At 40.7% G+C, this 22,428-nt stretch overlaps 1 protein-coding gene across 1 annotated transcript in view; it reads left to right on the forward strand.

Moving 5' to 3' along the window:
* Positions 1–22,428, forward strand: part of RFC1 (replication factor C subunit 1) — a 66,312-nt gene that overhangs the window by 41,356 nt on the left and 2,528 nt on the right. The window contains exons 10-24 of the mRNA XM_084900599.1: positions 1,516–1,623; positions 3,436–3,615; positions 4,747–4,851; positions 8,311–8,707; positions 11,194–11,303; positions 12,816–12,930; positions 14,523–14,614; positions 15,051–15,188; positions 15,332–15,427; positions 15,744–15,842; positions 16,855–17,009; positions 17,137–17,254; positions 18,889–19,034; positions 20,262–20,475; positions 21,572–21,763. Coding sequence (XP_084756725.1) covers positions 1,516–1,623; positions 3,436–3,615; positions 4,747–4,851; positions 8,311–8,707; positions 11,194–11,303; positions 12,816–12,930; positions 14,523–14,614; positions 15,051–15,188; positions 15,332–15,427; positions 15,744–15,842; positions 16,855–17,009; positions 17,137–17,254; positions 18,889–19,034; positions 20,262–20,475; positions 21,572–21,763 — 2,265 coding nt within the window. The remainder of the gene's footprint in view (positions 1–1,515; positions 1,624–3,435; positions 3,616–4,746; positions 4,852–8,310; positions 8,708–11,193; positions 11,304–12,815; positions 12,931–14,522; positions 14,615–15,050; positions 15,189–15,331; positions 15,428–15,743; positions 15,843–16,854; positions 17,010–17,136; positions 17,255–18,888; positions 19,035–20,261; positions 20,476–21,571; positions 21,764–22,428) is intronic.

Raw genomic sequence — 22,428 nt, forward strand, 5'->3', positions numbered from 1 at the left:
TATTAAAGGAGAAGAAATCTTCAAGTGATATTTTCCTCTTTACTGTGTTTCTCAAAGTTGGGATAGAAATGACTTAGAGAACTTAAGCAGTTTTGAGAACATCTGTTTAATAAATTCAGCTAGCCTGGCCACTGTGACTCAGTGGTTGAGTATTTACCTATGTACCAGTGGTTGAGTATTTACCTATGTACCAGGAGTTCGCCAGTTCATTTCCCAATCAGGGCACATGCCCAGTAGTTGGCTTTATCCCTAGTTGGGGGAGGGGAGTGTGTGGCAGGATCAATGTTGAGTTTTCTCTCTCATCGATGTTTCTCTCTCTCTCTGGGCAGGTGTATTTTAATAAGCTTCTCATAGGTATGCACACCAACATTTGAGAACTACTGTTAAAATGTAGAGTTAGGGTCCCGGACCAATCTATAATGGCTTACTTATTTTATAACCAAAAGCAGCTTACCTTATTTTCTGGCGTATAAGATGACCCCCTAATTTTAGAGTTAAAACATAGGTTTAGGCCTATTTTGCTGTATAAGACTACCCCCCACTTCAAAGAAAAGACTTACTTTGCCGTCAAGATCTGCAGGTAATTTTTGTGCAATTTTGGTCTTTTGCCCCCGATTTTCGGTTGACTTTTTTTCGGTTCAAAAGTCGTCTTATACGCTGGAAAATACGGTACTTACTTTATTGATTAAATCACTTATTTGTATTGAAGTAATATTTTTGTCTACTCTCAGAGGTATTTGAGGTAGCTTACAAATTAAAAATAATGTGAAACTGGGAGTAGAAAAAACAGCAGTGACCATTATATAGTGGTTTTAAAATCAGAATGATCTAGAATGTTTTTTCTACAAGTACACATGCTGACGCCATATTCCATATCTCTGAATTAGAAACTTAAGTGTGAGTCTGAGGGATATAGTTTGAAAAATTTCCCCATGATTTTCTGAGATAGACATACTCAGTGTAAGGTCTCCTGAATTAGAATAGGATTGATTAAACCTAGAAGGAAGAGTGGTGGCATATAGAATGTGTCTGCTCTTTGGAGTAAAGTTTGCCCCTTGTTAGAGCCAGCTGTTTCTATGAAGCCATTCTCAAAGCTATAGTGTTTATATCCTCAGGGGTATAGAGCCCTTGAGGCTGTTTTAGGGGAGTGCAAAGCCATAGGATATACATAGGATGTCTTCTTGTGTAACCAGTTTAGATGGATATATTGTGAAATAGAATTGTAAAATTCACATGCATCTTTGAAATAAAATACACTCCTTTTATTTTTTTATTTTTGACTTGAGGCAGGCTTATGCATCTAACCTGCCCTGAGATGTGTGCCTTTAGAAAGAGTGGAAAGGCTTGACAAAGTCTCGTGCAGAGATGTTTACAATCCAGGCATGTGTAAATTGGAGAGTACCTGGGTAGCTAAAAGTGTGAATTTCAGGACCAATGCTTATTTATGAATATGTATTTTTAATGTTACATAAATTTTGCATGACTTTGTTCAATTTCTTTTCTCTATCCTTAAAGTCTGTAAGTCCTGAAGATTCTGAAAAGAGACGCACTAATTATCAAGCTTATCGAAGTTTCTTAAATCGAGAAGGTCCCAAAGCTCTGGGCTCCAAAGAAATACCAAAGGTGAGAACGCTATGAAGGCATAGCGTCCTGTCAGGCCTCTGGTCAGTGGGTCGGTGGGTCAGTGTATGTGTTCACTATGTTTTTACAGCACAGAGAATTGATAATTTAACAGAATAGCCACAGTCACCATAGTTACTAATTAGAGGTATTTATTTATTCCCATTATGAGTCACTGCTTGATACTTAGAAAAATTTCAGTGAGCTACAAGTTAACCCCAGGGGCTTGACGTTGAGGCATCCAGCAGTTACAAGACTGCCTTCATGATACTCATGGTCTAACTCAGGAAAGAGATTGTAAGTAAATTATTATTTACCTACTAGAGGCCTGATGCACAAAATTTGTGCACAGGTAGGGTCCCTAGGCCTGGCCGGTGATTAGGGCCGATCAGGACCTTCCTTTTCTAACTGCCAGCTGAGGCCTTCCTTCATTCTGCGCTGCTCCCTGGTTGTCGGCACACATCATAGCGAGTGGTCAAATTCCTGATCAGTTGAACCCCCGAGGGGACAATTTGCATATTAGCATTTTATTATATAGGTTAGTTGTGATATATGTGCTAGTCTTGCCTCTTGTATAAAGTGTATGAAAGCCTCTGCTTGAGAGAACTTTAGGTAAAGTGGTGTTCTTGGGGGATGGGGGACAGTCAGGTTTCAGGGAAGATAAGCCCATGGGGGCAAAGTTGGAGAAGAGTTGAGGATATTGGTGGTTTGTTTGCTGGTCCTGCAGTGAGAGCTCTGGATGGAAGAGTTTGGTAGGGAGGCTAGACCTGCTGGGGTTGGACAGGTAAAAAGATACCCAGAGCCACAATGAGTGATAGATAGTTCAGGAGATACAGAAGATTGGGGTGTGGGAGAGGGGCTTGTATGTCGAATTTTATAAGGTTATTTTTTGAAAGGTGTTTGAGTACTTGCAGTGTTCACAAGATAATTTTAATAGTATTGTAGAATCATAGGGCTTGAAGGGACCTTGAGATGTTGTTAGTTAAACCTTTTCTCCCCCAGGTCGATTCAGATCTATTCTTTTCCCCCTGAAAAAGATTCTTTACCTGGATGGTGAAAGATTGAACTTGTATTGTGCTAGTTTTTGATTTTGTTTAGCTTCTTTTCAAACCTGTTTTAAGACTGTGTTTAATTCTCTATTCAAAGAGAATGGTTTACATAATTTTCATTTTGCATGGTTATATCTTTTTATTGAACCATTGTAAAAATAAAAAAATGTCTATAGCTATACACAGTTCCAGTTAAGATTAAATGTCTCCTCCATCCAGCTTGCTTTGGCCAGTGTCTTTTATATTATCAAGTTATCTTTCCAGCCAAGAGGTATCTTGCCATTAAGTTATATATAGATGGTTAGATTTACTATCACAGGATAAGCAGCCAGAGAGAAGTCCAGGACTCAAACTTGTTTAGCTTTCAGAATTGAAGCTTTTCTTTCTTAGCAACAGCAGGAGTTTCTGTGGATGTTGCATCTAGTTGTTTACTTAAAGCTATACCTAGTTCACTAGTAGCTTAAATATTAAACGTAATAATGAAAACAGTATGATTGTCTAATTTTAATAAGCTCTACTTACTGTATTGAATGTATTTTTTCATTGTTGGTTTTATAAGTTTGTTAAGTGTTAGTCTACATAAGAATTTCTTAGGATTGAATTTCAGTTTCTGCTTATTTGCTGTAAATTTCCGGGAATTTTTTCCATGCTGAGATTATTTATGATGTCAAATGAGAAAAATCAACTTCCTGCAGTTTTGATGCCAAATATTTCTTTGGAAAGCTACCATGTAATTTCCTCTCTGCTTGAACATTTTGGTTTTTAGGGAGCTGAAAATTGCTTGGAAGGCCTCACATTTGTAATCACAGGAGTGCTGGAGTCCATTGAAAGAGATGAAGCCAAGTCTCTAATTGAACGTTATGGAGGAAAAGTAACGGGGAACGTCAGCAAGAAAACCAACTACCTAGTCATGGGCCGTGATAGCGGGCAGTCCAAGAGCGACAAGGTGGGTGCTGGCTTTGGCCGGCTGTGATATGACCATTTGTAGTAATGCCCTTTACACAGAGTTAAGGAGAAAAAACGGAGAAGTAATTTCTTTCCTGTTATTTCTTCTCCATGGAAGTGTTGGCTTTGATCCCAGGATTTTTCTTTTCCAATTGAAGCCACAGTTCCTGTTTATTTGACTTTTTCAGTATAGTATTCCAGTTTAAATCTTATTTGAAGATAGAAGCAAATGCAGTTTTCTTCCTTACTTTTCTTCTTTTCTTTTTTTTTTTTTTTAGTCCTAAGTATTCTTATGTATGCCACTTAAATTTTTTATTGGAACTCTGGAAGTGTGATTGTCTTTAGCTCCCAAGTCACAGAATACTCCACCTGTCTTTACTCAAACAAATTGCTCATTTCCTTATGTAACAAGAAGTCCAGAGGTAGGCAGCTGCTGGGATGGCTCAGCAGCTCAGTAATTAGCCAGGCAGTTTCCATTTTCCACTTCTTCCATCCTTATTTTGTTAATCTTAAACATTATGCATGTTGCCCTGTGTTGCAAGATGGCTACAGCTCTAGGCATTCAAGTCCACATTCAAGGCAGAAAGAAGGGATCGGGGACAAGCTGTCATTCAGCTGTGACTGGCCTTCCAGAGTTTCCCCAGAAACCCCCTTGTAAAAGCCCACTTCACTCTCATCGGCCAGAGCTGTCACATGGCCATTCCCTACTGTAAACAAGGCTGGAAGGCGAGCACTTTCTGATGGCCTTAGACCGATCGTAGTTTATCACTTGGAGATGGATTCATTGGAGTTCTGTTCGTAGGGAGGCAGTGGGGGAAAGTGTCTACCAGACAAGCCGATCCTGGGGGCGGGGTGGGGAGCTGGGCTTAGGGCCGGTGACTGCCTTTCTAGGGTGGAGCAGTGGTGCTGGGACCCTTCAGGCACCCACTTAGTCTTAGGGACATATCTGTCATTTTCTTCCATTTTAATGGCGCTTTTTTATGACGTATGGCTAAAAAAATAATTCCAGTATTATCTAATTTACAAGTGTGGTTTTTCACCAATTAAGAGGCCCAAGTCTTTCTCTTTTCTTTTTAGCAGAAAGTAATGGTTAGAATACAAGTTTTTAATGGTTTGCCTTTTTAATCACTAGGCAGCAGCTTTGGGGACAAAAATTATTGATGAGGATGGCCTATTGGATCTGATTCGAACTATGCCAGGCAAGAAGTCTAAATATGAAATAGCAGTTGAAGCTGAGGTTTGTATAAAATGAACTTGATTTAGGTTGATTTGTAGCAGTGTTCCTGTTTCAGAGACATTTCTTGGGTGGCTGCAGGCCTGTTGGCTGAAAGAGTAACTTCCCCTTCTACTGCAACTGGTCCTACCTTAATGCCTTGTGAGCCGGTGGACTCTGCTTCAGGATATCTTCTCTGATGCATTTCCTTAACGTTTTTGTTGTTATTAATTCTCACCCAAAGACATTTTTCCATTGATTTTTATAGAGAGAGAGGAAAGGAGGGGGGAGACAGAGGGGAACATCGATGTGAGAGAGACGCATTGATTGGTTGCTTTCTGCATATGTCCGTGGATCAAGCAACCAGTGTATGTCCCCTTGACCAGAATCGAACCCGAGGCTCTGCAGTCCTTAGGCTGACACTATCTACTGAGCAAAACTGGCTAGAGCTTCCTTATCTTTTTTAAAGGAATATGAGGAAAGAGGGAGGACAGTGTATTGCACTTAGTCATATCTACTTATTAAACTTTCCATATTTTTTATATTCTTGCTATGACTTTGGGCAGAGGTTATTGCTTAAAAGTTCTTTAAAGATACTATATAGTTATCAATATGATAAATTTTAATTAAAACTGTTAGAACTTTTTCAGTTATGATAGAAACCCAGCCCGTATTAGCTTTAGCAAAAAGGGGAAAGTGTTGGCCTACATACCTAAGCTATGGGCAGGTGGCCTGGCGGAGGATTACTGCTGGAGGCTGGAGTGCTCTCATCTGCCCCTCTCGGTTCCTGTCTCTGCTTCTCCTGGGGTTAGCCTCGCTTATTCCCAAGCTTACAGGCCTTTTCCAAGTGCGGGACTCAGGGGTGCCAGTAGGCCAAGTTTAGTGTCCCCAGCTCTGTTACTCAAGTGCAAGGTGTTCTGCCATTTATTCCAGTTAGAAAAATCTTGGGGAATGATTTGTATTGGCCCTTCACTCAGTGTTCCCTAATATCAACAACTTACGTAACCATAGCAGTTATCAAAACCAGGAAATTAACAATGATACCATGCCACTAACTAAACCACACATGTTATTCAAACTTCGCATTTCCTCCCGTTGTCTTTTTTCTGTTCCAGGAATTCCACACTGAGTTTAGTTGTTGTGTCTTAGTCTCCTCCAGTCTATGACAGTTCTTTTGTCATTCCTGGAGGAGCCATTCTACAAAAAAAAAAAAAAAAAAAAAAAAAAAGCATTTCTTTGATGTTTTCTTATGATTAGTTTGAGATTATGCATTTTTGGCAAGAAGTAATATTGTGTCTTTTACAATGCATGATACTACATCATGTGATATCTCTTATAATTGGTGATAATTTTTTTTGTGTGATAATAATCTTGATTACTTGGTTAAGTCAATGTCTGCTGGGTTTCTCTACTAGTAAAGTGACTGTTTCCCCTTTGTAACTGACAAATGAATTGGGGAGATACTTTAAGACTATGCTAATATCTGTTTCTCCTCAAACATTCACCCACTAATTTTAGTATCCACTCACTGGTAAAGAGGCACTTATTTGCTGAAACTGGTTTGGCTCAGTGGATAAAGCATCCACCTATGGACTGAAAGGTCCTGGGTTTGATTCCGGTCAAGGGTATGTACCTTGGTTACGGGCACATCCCCAGTAGGGGGTGTGTAAGAGGCAGCTGATTGATGATTCTCTCTCATTGATGTTTCTAACTCTCTATCCCTCTCTCTTCCTCTCTAAAAAAATCAATTAAAAAATATATATGGCACTAATTTTTTTCTTTTTTATTATTTACACCACAAAATTTATTATTTGGACATTATTCACACACTACACAATTCACCCTTTTAAACTATATAAATGAGTGGATCTTAGTATATTCACAGGGTTGTGCCACCATCACTACAGTCTACTTCTAGAGCACTTTCATCACTCCCTGAAAAACCCTGTACCCATTTGCAGTTGATCCTCATATCCACCCCCTGGCCACCACCACTCTCCTTTCTGTGCCTGTGGATTTGCCTATTCTGGACATTTCATTGAAAGGAATCATGCAATATATAGCCCCTTGTGTCTCGTTTCTTTCACTTAGCATAATATTTTCAAGGTCCACCTACCCTGAAGTATGTACCATTACTTCACTCCTTTTCATTAGTGATTAACATTCCATTGTGTGGCTATTGGACATTTTGTTTATCCATTCATCAGTTGGTGGACATTTGGGTTATTTCCATTTTTTTTTGTATAATGTAAAATAATATATGTGTATATAATATAGTAATGCTGCTGTGAACATTTTGTGTATAGGTTTTTGTGGAGGTATTTAATTGTTTAAAAATTTTATTTTTCAATTACAGTTGACATTCTAATAATAGTTTTGGGTGTATGGTATAATAGTTAGACATTTATATAACTTAGTGATCTCCCAATAAGTCTTACATTCATCTGACTCCAGACACAGTTATTTGGAGGCATTAACTTTTTAAGTTTTTATTATTTATTTATTAATCCTCACCTGAAGACATGCTTTAATTGTTTTCCAGAGGGAGGGAAGAAGGGGTGGGGGGGAGGAGAGAGAGAAACAACAGCGTGAGAGAGAAACATCGATTGGTTGCTTCCTGTATGTGCCCCAACATGGGATTGAACTCGCAACCTAGGTATATGCCCTGACCGGGAATCAAACCTGAAACTTGGTGAACAGGAAATGCTCCAACCAACTGAGCCACCGGCCAGGGCTTTTTTTTTTCTTATTGAATTTATTGAGGTGACATTGGTTAATAAAATAATATAGGTTCAGATATAGTCTATAAGACATCATCTGTATATTGTATTGTGTGCTTGCCATCCCAAGTCAAGTCTCCTTCCATCACCATTTATCTCCCCTGTACCTCTTTACTTCCATCTCCCCACCTCCCTCCCCCTCAGGTAACCACTGTGCTGTTGTCTGTGCCTGTGAGGTTTTTCTTTAATTAATCCTTTCACCCTTTTCACTTAGTCTTGCAACCTTCCTCCCCTCTGACAGTTGTCAGTCTGTTCTCTATCCACAAGTCTGTTTCTATTTTGTTTGTTGGTTTATTTTGTCATGAGATACCACATATGAATGAAATCACATGGTGTTTGATTTCTCTGAATGGTGTATTTCACCTTGCATAATGCTTGGAGGCATTAACTTTTAACTAGTTAGAAAACTGAAACAAAGATATCTTAATCCTTTACCCGTTTGTTCTTGTTTTTTTTCCAAACTGATACTGGATTATTAAAGTTCTCATTTTTAAAAATTGCATGTGGGTACTTTCAGGGTATTATTAATTTTTATAAAGTTTGGAAGGTAATGATTTCCATAAACAGTGGGACCCACTGTGAAGACAAACCCGCTTGGGTGTTTTATGTGAATACATCAGATTGTCCTCTGGGGTACATGGAACAGGATAGAAATTCTTTATCTCACCGGGTTTCTTTTTCCCTCACTTTTCCAATTCTTAAGATGAATAAAGAAAAGTCCAAATTACAAAGAACACCCCAAAAAAACCACCAAGGAAAAAGAAAAAGTAGCCCAAGTAAAAAGGACTCAGAATCCAAAAAGAGACAACGGACTCCCAGAAAGGACAGCTCTGTGACGGCAGTGAAGGAAGCCAGTGTGCTTCCGAGAGGCCTGGACTTCAATAAGCAGGTGGCCGCAGAGACAGATGGTGACAGCTGGGCCGGGAACGTGGCTGATGACAGCCGTGAAAATAAGGTGGCACATTTGCTCTGGGTGGATAAATACAAGCCAGCCTCGCTCAAGACCATCATTGGACAGCAAGGTGACCAGAGCTGTGCCAACAAACTCCTACGCTGGCTCAAGAACTGGCACAAGAGTCCATCCGAAGATAGGAAACACGGTGATTTACAGCTTCATTCGTTTCTGTGTGTCTGTCCCCATGTCATTGTTCAGCTGCGCATGTGTGAGGGAGTGCAGTAGTCGGTTCATCTCAGCAAGCATTTATTTTTTTATTTATTTTTATTTTTTTATTTTATTTTTTTTAAATCAATCTTTATTGTTCATATTATTACAAAGGTTCCTCATTTCTTCCCCCCTCCACCAGGTTCCCACCCCACCCTCTGCCCCTTCCCCATCCCCCATTGTCCTCATCCATAGGTGCACAGTTTATGTTCAGTCTCTTCCTCCCTCCCTTTCCCCGATAGTAAATCCCTTTTCAGATAGTAAATCAGTTACTTAGCATTTTCTCATATCAATAATACCTCCACATGCCCAATGATACATTTTACACAAAAGACATTTCCAAATAGGTCAACCAGCCTCATCCAGGCCCCACCCAAGGCACTCACAGATCAACACCACAGCCCTATACTAACTCAACACATCCAGATCTAAGCCTTCATCACCTGATTCAGCAGACCCTCAAGTTCCCACAAAAGTTTCCAGCCATGTCTGAGAGGCAGCCGTGGGGCAGGGGCAGGCGAGGAGCGAGCTGTTCCGGGCCTGGCTGCTCCGGGCCTGGCCTCTGTTGCTCTGGTTCGTTCCACAACCAGCTGCTCCAGGTCTGGTCACTGCCGCTCCCGACCTAGTTGCTCTGGATTTGGCTGTTGCTGCTGCTCCGGGCCTGGCCGCACCCGGCCCGGCTGCTTCGGACCCGGCCGCTCCGGACCCGGCCGCTCCGGGCCTGGTTGCTCCCAGCCTGGCAGCTGCTGCTCTGGGCCTGGCCGCTCCAAGCCTGGGAGCCGCTGCTCCGGGCCTGGCCGCTCCCAGCCTGGGAGCCGCTGCTCCGGGCCTGGCCGCTCCCAGCCTGGCAGCTGCTTCTCCGGGCCTGGCCACACCAGACCCGGTTGCTCCGGGCCTGGCCTCTCCCAGCCTGGCAACCGCTGCTTCAGGCCTGGCCGCACCAGACCCGGCTTCAGCAAGCATTTATTAAGAGCCTGCTCTGAACCTAGGTGCTGCATAGTCTCCAGAGGTGTGCTGTGAACAGAGCACAGCCATCAAGGAGCTCAGTCAGTGGGGGAGGCAGACATAGGAACCAGCAATTACAATGGAACGTGCTAAGTATTGTTATAGGGGTAAGTGTAAGGTGTTAAGGGGATGGAGGTGTGTAGTTAGGGATGGGGATGTGTGCTCTCATCCCTGGAGGAACGGGTATCTAAGCTATGACTTGGAAACCAAGTAGGAATTACTTAGGTGAAGGTGAGTGTTAGGTGGGAAAGGGTACATGTACCAAGATCTGAAGGTTATGCGAACAAGACCAAGGAGATTGGGGGAAAGGTGCAAATAGAGGCACAGTTGTAGATTAGGCAGCCTACAAACCTTGCTTTTGGTAGGCCGGATAGTCCTAGCTTCTCTAGGTTCTGTGCTTGCTCACCATGTATTTGTCATGGAATATGAACACCACAATATACAATTAATGCCTAAAATGTTATTGGAGTTGAGAGGTTTCAGATCACAAACGTGGGTAGTGTTTTCTTGAGCTTCAACCTCAGCCCTGGAGGATATTGTGTAAGAAATAAGAAAGCAAAGTTTAGTGAGCATCCCAGTAATGTCATCGTCAAAGTGGTGACTGAGCTATTAATGTGTGTGGTCAGTAGACATTGGCCGAGGATGCCGATTTATTTTATTTGTATCCGATAATGTAATTGTAATGATACAAGGTTAAATTTAAGTTGGCTCTCTTTCCAAAACCACAAGCAATCTGCCCTAAAGGGGAAGATAGTGCTTTGTGTGCCTAGAGAAGATGCAGGCTTTTCCCAAGCCTGCCGGAGATTCAAGTCTCTCTTAGCCACTGGTGAGGACGTATGAGCACCCTGTGTGTGTCAGGCACCCGTGCCATAAGCGGAGGAAGAATTCTGTGCAGGATAGTTGAAGGCACAGCATCTTTGGTTCATTTTTCCTTTTTGTGATTGCGTAAACCGATTGTGCTTGGTAACATTTATGGAGGCAGGCCAGGCTCTGCTTGGGCACATCCATCCCTCGGCATCCCAACCAGGCACATTTCTGTTGTCACCCTCATTTTGTGAAGGAGGCAGCAGGCCAGAGGGGTGCTTCCCAAGCCCTCCCAGCTGGTGGTGGCGGAGGTGAGGGTAGTTGGAGTTAGGATTGGAGCCCGGTTGTCTGCTCCATGACCTGTGCTTTTTAGCAAAGGGAATCATAAAAGTATTGTTTCAAATCAGAGTTTTCAAGTTAATGAGTTTTAGTTTTTTATTTTAAAAGGGAGTAGAACTTTTTCTAAGTGCTGTGAAAACTATGCTATGTAGAAAATATTCTGCAAATTTAGAATTAAACTGGAGACTGCTCTCTATGCTAAGTTCATGCACAATTAGTCCTGAATTTCTATTGGCTAATATAGCTAACACTCTGGAACTTCTTTCTTCCTAACAGCAAAGTTTGGTAAATTTGCCGGCAAAGACGATGGCTCTAGTTTTAAAGCGGCATTGCTCTCAGGCCCTCCAGGTGTTGGCAAAACAACCACGGCGTCTCTGGTTTGTCAGGTGGGTGTTCTCTTGTCGTTCAGCTGGAGAGTAACGTGGGAGTGGGCATCTGTAGGGGATATGTGCGCTTGTGTGTATGTGTGTGGTGTGTATGTATTTTAACCTGCTGTGCATATACTTTCCTGAAGTTAAACCTTTAGAATTTCCTTTGGTTTTGGGGATATTTGTTAATTTTCATATTTTTTTAGTATTTGTCATTATAATTATAGGTGCTATTTACTGTAATACTTTATAGATAATATAAATAGTCTTTAGACACAGTGTAACAGTACACAAAATTCTTAGGAAGGTATCTTATAAACCCTCCTAAGAATTTTGTGTACTGTTACCATTTTCATGTGACAAATGGAAATGGGCTTACGAGAGAGGAGGGTGGTGGCCCGGTGTGAGCCCAGGCATATGGTACCCTGCCTTTGCTTTGTGTCTCTCTGGCTGCTATATCTAGACAGTGTGGTAGAGCTAACCACAGCTTATGCTTATCAGAAGGCTATGAAATGATACATGAAATGGTATCAGAATGATAGAATGAAGGACTTTAAACTTGAAATTTATTGCTGGGTTTCTCTGCCCTCTCCCATAAGCTGGTGGTTTCTTTTGATCTTTGTTGTGGGGACAAGAGCATAAATTTTAACAGGTATAATAACTATGTATTTTCTACTCTAAACATTTAAAACCAAAGAAATATATTTCCCCCCAAGTCTCTCCGATAGCAAACATGACTCTTTTTCTCCCTTTACTATTGTCACTACCCTTTTTGGGAATTAAGGAATTTTTCAAGGCTTATGATCAAAATAATGATCAACTTTGGGAAGTGAATGATAACTTGATTTTTATCCAGGGGATAGTTATAATAGAATTTTACAAAGAATGATTTAACTTTATTATTTATCTTGAAGTCAAAAACTAATTTTTGGCATCTTATAATAGATTAATTATATATTTGATATTTGAAATCTTGGGATGGTTATACTTAATTCTTTAAGAAGCAAACAGTAAAATTGGTTATTTGGCCGAAACCAGTTTGGCTCAGCGGTAGAGCGTCGGTCTGCAGACTGAAGGGTCCCGGGTTCGATTCCAGTCAAGGTCATGTACGTTGGTGTGCAAGAGGCAGCTGGTCGATGTTTCTCTCTCATCGATGTTTCTAGCTCTCTATCTCTCTCCCTTCCTCTCTGTGAAAAATCAATTTAAAAAAAAATTGGTTATTTGGATATATTCTTCCAGGTTAATGATTTGTCAGCAGAGGTTTTAAAATTAAATGTGTGTTTGTGTGTGTGTGTGTGTGTGTGTGTGTGTGTGTGTGTGTGGTATGGATGAATATGGTGTTTTAAACTCATTGCGAGGTGTATTATAGTTAACCTCATTGTCTGTTATTATCACACTTTATTTTTTTTACCCCTCTTTCCTTCTCTGATTTTTTTTTCCTTCCCTCTTTTTTCCTTAACTCTTATTTTTTCAGGGTGGGGAAATGTTAATTTGCCTTGTGATAATAATGGTTTCCGATGTTTTGATTAGGAATTGGGATATAGCTACGTGGAGCTGAATGCAAGTGATACTCGGAGTAAGAACAGTTTAAAGGATGTTGTTGCTGAGTCACTGAATAATACCAGCATCAAAGGCTTTTATTCAAGTATGTGGCTTTTTCAGCTCTTTTCTTTGGTTAAGCAAGAAAAACAAGTTCATTTCTATGTGCAGTAACCACTACTATGTACTAGGCCCCCTGATCAATCCTGGGGCCAATGAGAAAATAAGAAAAGCCTCTGATGTACCTCTGATAGGACAATAGTTACCTTTTATTTTAGGTCTTAGAAATGTCTGAGAATGTGATAAGTGCATACATGTACATGTTTGTGTATTTTGCTTATGATTTTAGCGGATTCACAGGTGAATCCTGTGAAGAGGACAAGAAAAAAGAGTGAGGTGATAGAGACCTTTAGATGAAGAAGTGATTGTGTTTGAGGCTTTGGGGGGAAAGTGGCAGTAAAAGGGGACATTTGTTTGCAGGGCCTCAAAGAATGAGAGAGACTCATTTGTGGTTTCAAGGGGTTATTTCAGACAAGAGTGGGAGGGAAGGGGGAGACAGTGAGAAGGTACCAGTATGGCCAGAGCTATGGGGACAGTGAGATGCCCAGTACGGACTGCACAGTGCATGTTTAGAACCTGTGGTATATTGCAGGTCACTGGATTTCTTGGTACTTTCAACAGTAAAGTCATTGTGAAAAAGAACTTGCTTGGGAAATGTCCCTCTTACACATTGCTGGAGGTAGTGTAAATTGGTACTGCTCAGCAGAGCAATCTGGCAGTGTTTCTCAAAATTAAATTACCTGTGTCCTTTAACCCAGAAACCCTAATTTTGGGTTCACTGTTAATATTTGTGTATAAGCAAAATGTCATACACAGGGATATTCATTAGTGTGATTAATGACAGCAAAAGATTGAAAGCAACTTCACATTTTATTAATAGATAAGTAAATTATGATAGATGTGTAAAATGGAACATTATTAAACAGCCTTGAAAAGTGTGGTGGTCTATATCTACAGGTAAGGAACAGAACACAAAAATATATAAGATGACCAAACCAAGGTGTATATTTTTCTGCATACATTTTAACATGTACAGCATATCTCTGAAAGGATATAAGGAGTCTGTTCATACTGTTTGCCCTGGAGAGGGAAGTTGGGTGCCCTTGGTGGCCAGGTTGGGGGGAGGATCTCTGCTCTCTGCATTCTCTGGTTCTGTTTGAATTTTGTACCATGTGTTGTTATCAGTTTCAAATGTGAGATATACCGTATTTTTCGGACCATAAGACGCACTTTTCCCCCCCCCAGAAGTGGGGGGAAAAAGTCCCTGCATCTTATGGTCCAAATATAGCCTACACATATACTGTAAAAAAAAAGTTTTTTTACTTGCCCGGCTCTGTGTGGTCTCTGTGTGCTTGCCCGGCTCTAAAATGGTTCTAAATGCTGCTGTTTACTTTACAGGGTTGATTACATGTGTTTATGACTGTGATGTTGGGTTTTAATGCACATAAAATATTTTAGGACACTATTTGTTTCAGAATCTTTTTTTCTTCATTTCCCTTCTCTAAAAACTGGTGCGTTTTATGGTCCGGTGCGTCTTATGGTCCGAAATATACGGTAATTGCTTATAAAGCAGCAGTGTTTGATGAACAACTGTTCCTTTGTTTCTGACCCTTCCCACTGCTTCTCCCCGTGGGCCAGGTGGAGCAGCCTCTGCAGTGAGCATGAAACACGCCCTCATCATGGATGAAGTAGACGGCATGGCGGGCAATGAGGACAGGGGAGGGATTCAGGTAATGAAAGCACTGCCTTTTCGCAGTTCCCCTCTTGGTATTTATCTATTTTAAATATATTTTTATTGATTTCAGAGAGGACGGGAGAGGGGGACAGAGATAGAAACATCAGTGATGAGAGAGAATCATTGATCGGCTGCCTGTTGTAGGCCCTGCACTGGGGATCTAACCCACAAAACCCTGACCTGAAATTGGACCTTGACCTCCTTGTTCATAGGTGGACACTCAATCACTGAGCCACGCTGGCTGGGATTTACTTTGGGATTTTAGTGTGTGTTTTTTTCCACAAAAAATATAAAGAACTAAATATTATTATGTGGCATCTATGGCAATTCAAGCATGTTGCTGAGGTGGTTTTTAAAACTGAAAATGCATACATTCTGTGGTATTTTTTTTTTTTTAATAATTATTTTTGTGTTGCAAATTTGCCTTTTAGGAACTAATTGGCCTGATAAAACATACAAAAATTCCCATTATTTGTATGTGCAATGATAGAAATCATCCTAAAATTCGCTCTTTGGTTCATTATTGTTTTGATCTTCGTTTTCAAAGACCTCGGGTTGAACAGATTAAGGTATGTTGTTTGGAATTTTTTTCCCATTACACTATCCTATTTATATAAAGGTCAACTTTAAAAGTACCTGATAAATATTTTTAAAATATCTGATTATTATAAGTTTAAAAAAATCATTGAAGATTCTCCTTTGTCAATTTTAGGGTGCTATGATGTCGATTGCATTTAAAGAGGGTTTGAAAATTCCTCCTCCAGCTATGAATGAAATAATTTTGGGATCCAATCAAGATATCAGACAGGTAAATTTAATATATATTATATGAGAATTGAGAATTCTTTTGAATTAATGCCGTAAGCAGTTTGAGGAGGGGGAGTGGAATATATTTTTATTGATTTCAGAGAGGAAAGGAAAGGGGAGAGATAGAAACATTAATGAAGAATCATTGATTGGCTGCCTCCTCCACACCCCTTACTGGGGATCGGGCATGTGCCCTGACCAGGAATCGAACCGTGACCTCCTAGTTCATAGGTCAATGCTCAACCACTGAGACACACTGGCTGGGTAGGAGTGGCAGTTTTGTCCCACCATGACTGTCTTATTTGCAATTCTCTTAGGTTTTACACAACCTGAGCATGTGGTGTGCACGAAGCAAGGCGTTAACCTATGACCAGGCCAAGGCTGACTCTCAGAGAGCCAAAAAGGACATCAAACTGGTAGAGTGGATTTCCATTTCTTACTTAATTCTGGTTGGGCTGTAGTTCCTTGACACGCCTATAGAACCTATGGATGTTTATAAGAGATACAGACAACTATTAAAAGTGTTTCTAATTCAAATGAAATGCTTTTCAAGGACTATCAATGTGTATTGTAAATTTTGAAAAGGGGAAGTTTTAAATTATAATTATGCATCAATAATTACAAAGTGGCTTTTTCACAGTCCTTGATGTATAGATTTCATTCGTGTTTTTAATGATTTAATAACCTTCCTGAAATTAGAGGTCTTATCACTGATCTCAGTGTTCTATTTCATCTAGTCACTATTTAGAATTTATTAGAACAATAATTAAGCAGTATTTCCCCCTCTTCCTTTAAAAAATATTAATAAAAATGTTCACAGCAATTTTTGGCTCACAGCTAAATTGAACAGAAAGTTCAGAGATTTTCCATAACCTCCTGTCCCCAAATACGTACAACTTCCTCCACTGTCAGCATCCCCCATCAGAGCGATACGTTTGTTTACTTGATGAACCTGCACTGACACGTCATTATTACCCAAAACCCATACTTCACATTTAGTGTTGTACATTTTGTGGGTTTTGAAAAATGTTTAATAACGTGTATCTGCCATGGAAGCATACTAAAAATCCTCTGTTCTGCATTTTCCACCCTGGAAATCACCCATCTTTTTACTATCTTCATAGTTTCACCTTTTTGGAATATTATGTAGTTGGAATCATACTGTGTAGCCTTTTCATATTGGCTTCTTTCACTCGGTAGTATGCATTTAGGGTTCCTCCATGTCTTTTCATGGCTTGATAGCTCATTTCTTTTTAGTGCTAAATAACATTCCATGTCTGGATGTACCACAGTTTGCTTATTAGTTTTGTAATAAACCACCAAACTGTCTTTCAAAGGGAAGCCATGCATGAGAGTTGCTGCCGCTCCACATCTTTGCCACCACTTTGTCTCGTCAGCATTTGCATGTTGTTGGCTCTTTCTTTTTAGGGCCCGTTTGATGTTGCCCGGAAGGTGTTTGCAGCTGGAGAGGAGACTGCTCATATGTCGCTTGTGGACAAATCCGATCTCTTTTTTCATGATTATTCAATAGCGCCCCTCTTTGTCCAGGAGAACTACCTGCACGTGAAGCCTGTAGCTGCGGGGTGAGTAGTTCAGAGCTGGTGAGGGCTGGAATTGGTACCTCCCTAGCCCTGCGAAGGCCAGGTAGCCGAGAGGGAGGGGAGGGGAGTGTACACAGTGGTGTAATCCAGACTGGTGTCTATCCTGCAGCGGGGACATGAAAAAGCACTTGATGCTTTTAAGCAGAGCAGCAGACAGCATATGTGACGGTGACCTAGTGGACCGGCAGATCCGGAGTAAGCAAAACTGGAGTCTTCTGCCCACACAGGTAAGCACAGTGCTCTCCTTAGAGCGCACGCAGGCTCTGCTTCAGTTAGAACAAAATAGCTGTCAGCTCCTGCAGTTATTTGAAATACCAGAAAAACACAATGGCTCTTATGGCAAAAATACCATCTGGTAGAGACCAAAACTCTGTGGTCACTATTGTCTGTTTCTTAATCTGGCCTTATTTTTCAGTGTGTCAGAATGGTTTTATGTAAATGGACATATGGAAATTAGGATCATTAGATTTTGGTCTTAACTAAGATGTGTCAAAAGTTTCATTTGCTCACCCTGGCTGGTTTGGCTCATTGGCTAGAGAGCATCGGCCTGTGGACTGAAGGGTCCCGGGTTCAATTCCAGTCACGGGCACAGGCCCGGGTTGTGGGCTCCATCCCCAGAAGGGGGTGTGCAGGAGGCAGCAAATCAATTATTCTCTCATCATTTATGTTTCTCTCTTGCTCTCTTTCCCTCTCCCTTCCTCTCTGAAACCAATAAAAATATTTTTAAAAAACGTTACATTTGCTCTGTTTTATCTTAAGAGCATTTCTTTTTTTGCCATTCGTGGCTCTCGCAGATGGTTCCTAGTGGCTGTTCCTCGAACTGCAGCCAGGGGAGATCTGTAGCCACTTTCTAATACGTGGATTCTCATTTTCTTCTTGCTAAAGAGGCAGCTGTGTATGGGTACTTTACTTCAGTCGATATCTTTTACTCAAAATAGAATTTGGCCAACATTCATAATTAAGAGTACTTGTTCTTGTTTGAGTTTTGCATATTTATACAGTATTATTATTTATACAGTAATAAACAAGGGACTTCTGATGGTCTACTTTTCTCTGAACCCTACCACACATTGTTTGAAAACAAAAAATCAAGGACTCATTCTGGATATAAAGAATTCTTTTAAGTTTTAAAAGTGTTCCTTTTTTTTTTTTTTTAACCCAATACTTGTGCTTTTGAAAATTTACCTTAAAGAAGTAATTTTAAACACAGAAAAAGCTTAATTTACAAAAATATTCCCGAAAGCATTAGTTCCAAAAGCAAAAAAATTGGACAGACTCTCTATGTCCAGCATTAGGAGAATGATGAATTATGGTAAAATCTCTTGACTAGAATATTTTTTCACCTTTGAAATTATTTGTAAAGATGAACTAATATGAAAAAATTAGTTATTAGAATAAAGCAGGATTTAAAATGTATGTATAATTCCAGCTTTAAAAGTGAAACCCTGGATATAGAAGATATTTAAGGACACCCCTGTTCACTATTCTCTGTTAGCTTGATTCCACAGTGGTTAGGTTTTCCATGCTTTGGCCCACCTGTGCCTTCAATAGCTTATGTTAAAGACCAGCATGCGCCTCTCTGACATTGGCATCCACAGGGAATGGTGTCATGAGATCAGGTGGTTGAGGAGGCTGAGTTGGCAAGATGATCTCTTAGGGCCATATATGGGACCAAGGCGTTTACCATAACCAGTTTTCTCTGGGATAAGTTTTCCACACCACAGATCAGAGCGGGAAAGGGCCCGACTGGCCTGGAGTTAGGAATGTGGGACATTGGTGCTTCATTTCCAAAGACTGCTTGGAAGCTCAGGAAGCCACGTTGACTGAGTTTAAATTGTGCCTGCACTTGATTTCCCCCCAGGCCATTTATGCCAGTGTTCTTCCCGGAGAGTTAATGCGGGGCTACATGACTCAGTTTCCCACCTTCCCGAGCTGGCTGGGAAAGCACTCGTCCACCGGCAGACACGATCGTCTTGTGCAGGATCTAGCATTGCACATGAGTCTCAGGTAAGTGGCAAAACTCCATTTTGGTATTTAATCAGTGCAATGTATTTAGCCTTTATCTAGTAAAGATAGCATTAGTCAAGAGATTTTTATTTTAGTTTTGATTTTATTGCTAACTAGATAAATGCTCCTGAGTAAGGTGTGTGTGTGTGAGAAACATCTATGAGAGAGAGAGAGAGAGAGAGAGAGAGAGAGAGAGAGAGAGAGAGAGAGAGAGAGAGAGGGAAACATCTATGATGAGAGAGAATCATTGATCGGCTGACTCCTGCACACCCCGCACTGGGGATCAAGCCCGCAACCCGTTCCCTTGTGGATGCCAGTGTGCTCTTGGCTAGAATCAAACCTGGGTCCCTTCAGTCCACAGGCTGACACTATTCGCTGAGCCAAACCAGCTAGGGGCATAGGCAGTTTTTAAAAGGATTTTTCATTTTCTTTCTGATTTTAGTGTGGGTCCTGGAGCCAACAGCGCTTGAGGGCTCTTGTTTGAAGTACACACAGATAGATAGTTGCCTGGTTTGAAGATGGTGGCAGCTGGGTTGGAAGATTTAGGTTGGCGACATTGGGAATACTGTTTTGTTCAGCTATTTTCTGTCTTTAAGCGACAGTGTTTAAATAGAAGAAAAACAGCCTTTTTTGTGATAGCATTCTAGTTCCCAGCCGGTTGGAGACAGCTTCCCTGTCTTTCCCTGGCCAGACTGCAGGGCCATTCTTGGCAGTTTATTAGATTTGGTGAAAACCCTGCTCTAGTACTAAAAATTTCAGAGTAACAGTGTCAGGAAATGTGAAGGTAGCTTTAATACATATTTTTGTATGTTACAATCCAGAGAGCAAAAGGTTTTTCAGACCCTTAGGAAGTGGTAGTGGCGCTTTAGGTAGGAAGTCTCACTGACTTTTAGGGACGCTGTTGGCTGTAAGAAGTATGAGCACATAGAAACAGTATTGTTGCCTGGGCCTTAAAGAGTAGGATGGAAGCAGAACCTCCATTTGTGGTTTGCATTCTCTGATGCAGGTAAGTAAGAAACTCCCTTTGAGCGTGTTGGTGTCTATACATGACCCTGCTGGGGTAGCACTAGGCTTTCCCTGCACCAGCTGTGACATGGGAGGCATTCCATGGTGCAGGATTAAAAGTGGGTTGAACTCCCACCTCAGTAGCTGGTGGTATGCACACTGTGACTTGAATTGGTGGTAGTTCGCTATTGACCACAGGTGTGTCTTCTGTTTTGGTTTAAGAACTTACTCCAGCAAAAGGACCGTAAATATGGATTATCTATCACATGTACGGGATGCTCTTGTACAGCCCTTGGCCTCACAAGGGGTAGAAGGAGTACAAGAAGTTGTTGCCCTTATGGATGCCTATTATTTGACGAAAGAAGACTTTGAGAATATCATGGAGATGAGCAGCTGGGGAGGCAAGCCTAGTCCCTTCTCCAAGCTGGATCCCAAGGTAAATTGTGTCACCCGATGGCCCCCATCACTGTAATAATTACAGGTTCGTATTGGGAGCACCTCAGAGGTGATTTCCATGCTTGTAAAGGCTTAGCTTTTTCAGTGCTTTTTGCTTCTATGGCCTATGCTTTCCAAATACAGTATTTGAGTACAATATTAAGACAAGACTTCTGGATTTAATTTTACAATTTGTATGTTTATCTTTGCTTTATGCTGAGTGGAAAAGCAAGATGTGAAAGTTGAGGAATATATTATATAAATATATTCCTTATAAGTAAGGGTGGGCAGATGAGCCAGGTGAAGGAACGGAGAAAAAGAAAGAAGTGCTAACTGGCTGAGGATTGTTACACTTAGTCTGCCTGTTCTGTGGATTCAGTATTCCAGTTGGATAATCTATGTGTAGTAATGCACCCCCTACTTTACATAATGAGCATGAAAAACTGAAGTGACATAACTGAATATGTACTATCTAATACCTGACTTTGTGTCTGTCTGTTTGGTGATGTTTTAGAAGATGCTATCTGTGGCTTGCCTTCTCTAGAATTCTGACCTGGTTCAATGGTTGTGGGTAATTTCTCACAGGAGACGTCTACAGTTTGAATTCATGGACTAATTCTACAATGATTAGAAGCTCAGTGTTAAGGCTTTTCAAGTTATTTAGTATGTTGAACTAGCCACTATCAGTAAAAGTGGTAAATAAAGGCCAGGTTTATCTTGTACCTTATTGTGAGCCTTTTTTGACTTATTGATTACTGACTAACTTTATCACTTGTAGAACTGCAAAGAGCACTGAATAGGTAAAAATGATGACTTAAAAGTGATTTTTTTGGGGTCTACCTTAAAGTTTTCAAATACTGATTATCTTTTTGAGTCATGGGCTCTATTAAGAATATGAAGAATATGGACCTCCATAAAAAATGCATATATATATATATATATATATATATATATATATATTCACACACATATAGATGTATAAATATTTTGCAAATAATTTTAAGGGGCTCTTAGGGTCTTTCAGAATCTGTAGGCGTACAGAGTTCAGAAGGATTATCTGGCACTTAGATTTTAAAATCCTCCATTTCTTTTCTCAGGTGAAGGCAGCCTTTACGAGAGCTTACAACAAGGAAGCCCACCTGACCCCGTACTCGCTGCAGGCAGTGAAGGCTCCCAGACACAGCACCGGCCCCGCGCTGGAAACTGAGCAAAGTGAGGAGTTCCAAGAGGACGATTCTCAGTCTGATGACAAAGAGCAAGACGCTGTGGAAATGGATGCTATGATCAAGGTAGTATCTTAAGCTACAGAGAGGAGCAGCTCTGATACTCTTGCAAATAGTTGATCTTTTCTGTGTAATTTACCTTCAGAAATTATTCAGGGCCTGTTTAGCAAGTAGCATAGTAAGCTCTGAAAATACTTCTAAGTCTTTTTGTTCATCACAGTTGAAGGTGGAGATTTCATTTTTAAAAAAATCCTCACCTGAGGATATGTTTATTGATATTTTTTGGAGGTGGGGAGAAAGAGACAGACATCAATGTGAGAGAAACATTGATTGGCTGCCTGCTGTATGTGCTCCGACAGGGGATTGAACCCAAAACCTAGGTATGTGCGTTGGCCAGGAATCAAATCCACAACCTTTTTGCTGTACGGGATAACCGTTCAGTCAACTGAGCCACCCACTCAGGGCTAGCTATCCCTTTTATAAACAGCTTCTAATGATAGTGCAAGAGCCAAAGAGCAGGAAAATAGGCCATCATATTGGTGGTCATATTCTCTGTTAGAAAAAATAAGATTTTTATTCTTTTGGTCATTGGTTGTGCTTTACCCGCACACATTTTCACAGCACAACCAAGAAAAGCATTTTCAATGAAACCATTTCTCCCTTCTGTTATTTCTGTTTTGCTATAGACACTGAACTGCCTATAGAAGTTTTTCAGAGCAAACATCCCTGTC

This window comes from Pipistrellus hanaki (assembly GCF_964339955.1).
Source record: "Pipistrellus hanaki genome assembly, chromosome: 1".
In the NCBI taxonomy this organism is placed as follows: Eukaryota; Metazoa; Chordata; class Mammalia; order Chiroptera; family Vespertilionidae; genus Pipistrellus; species Pipistrellus hanaki.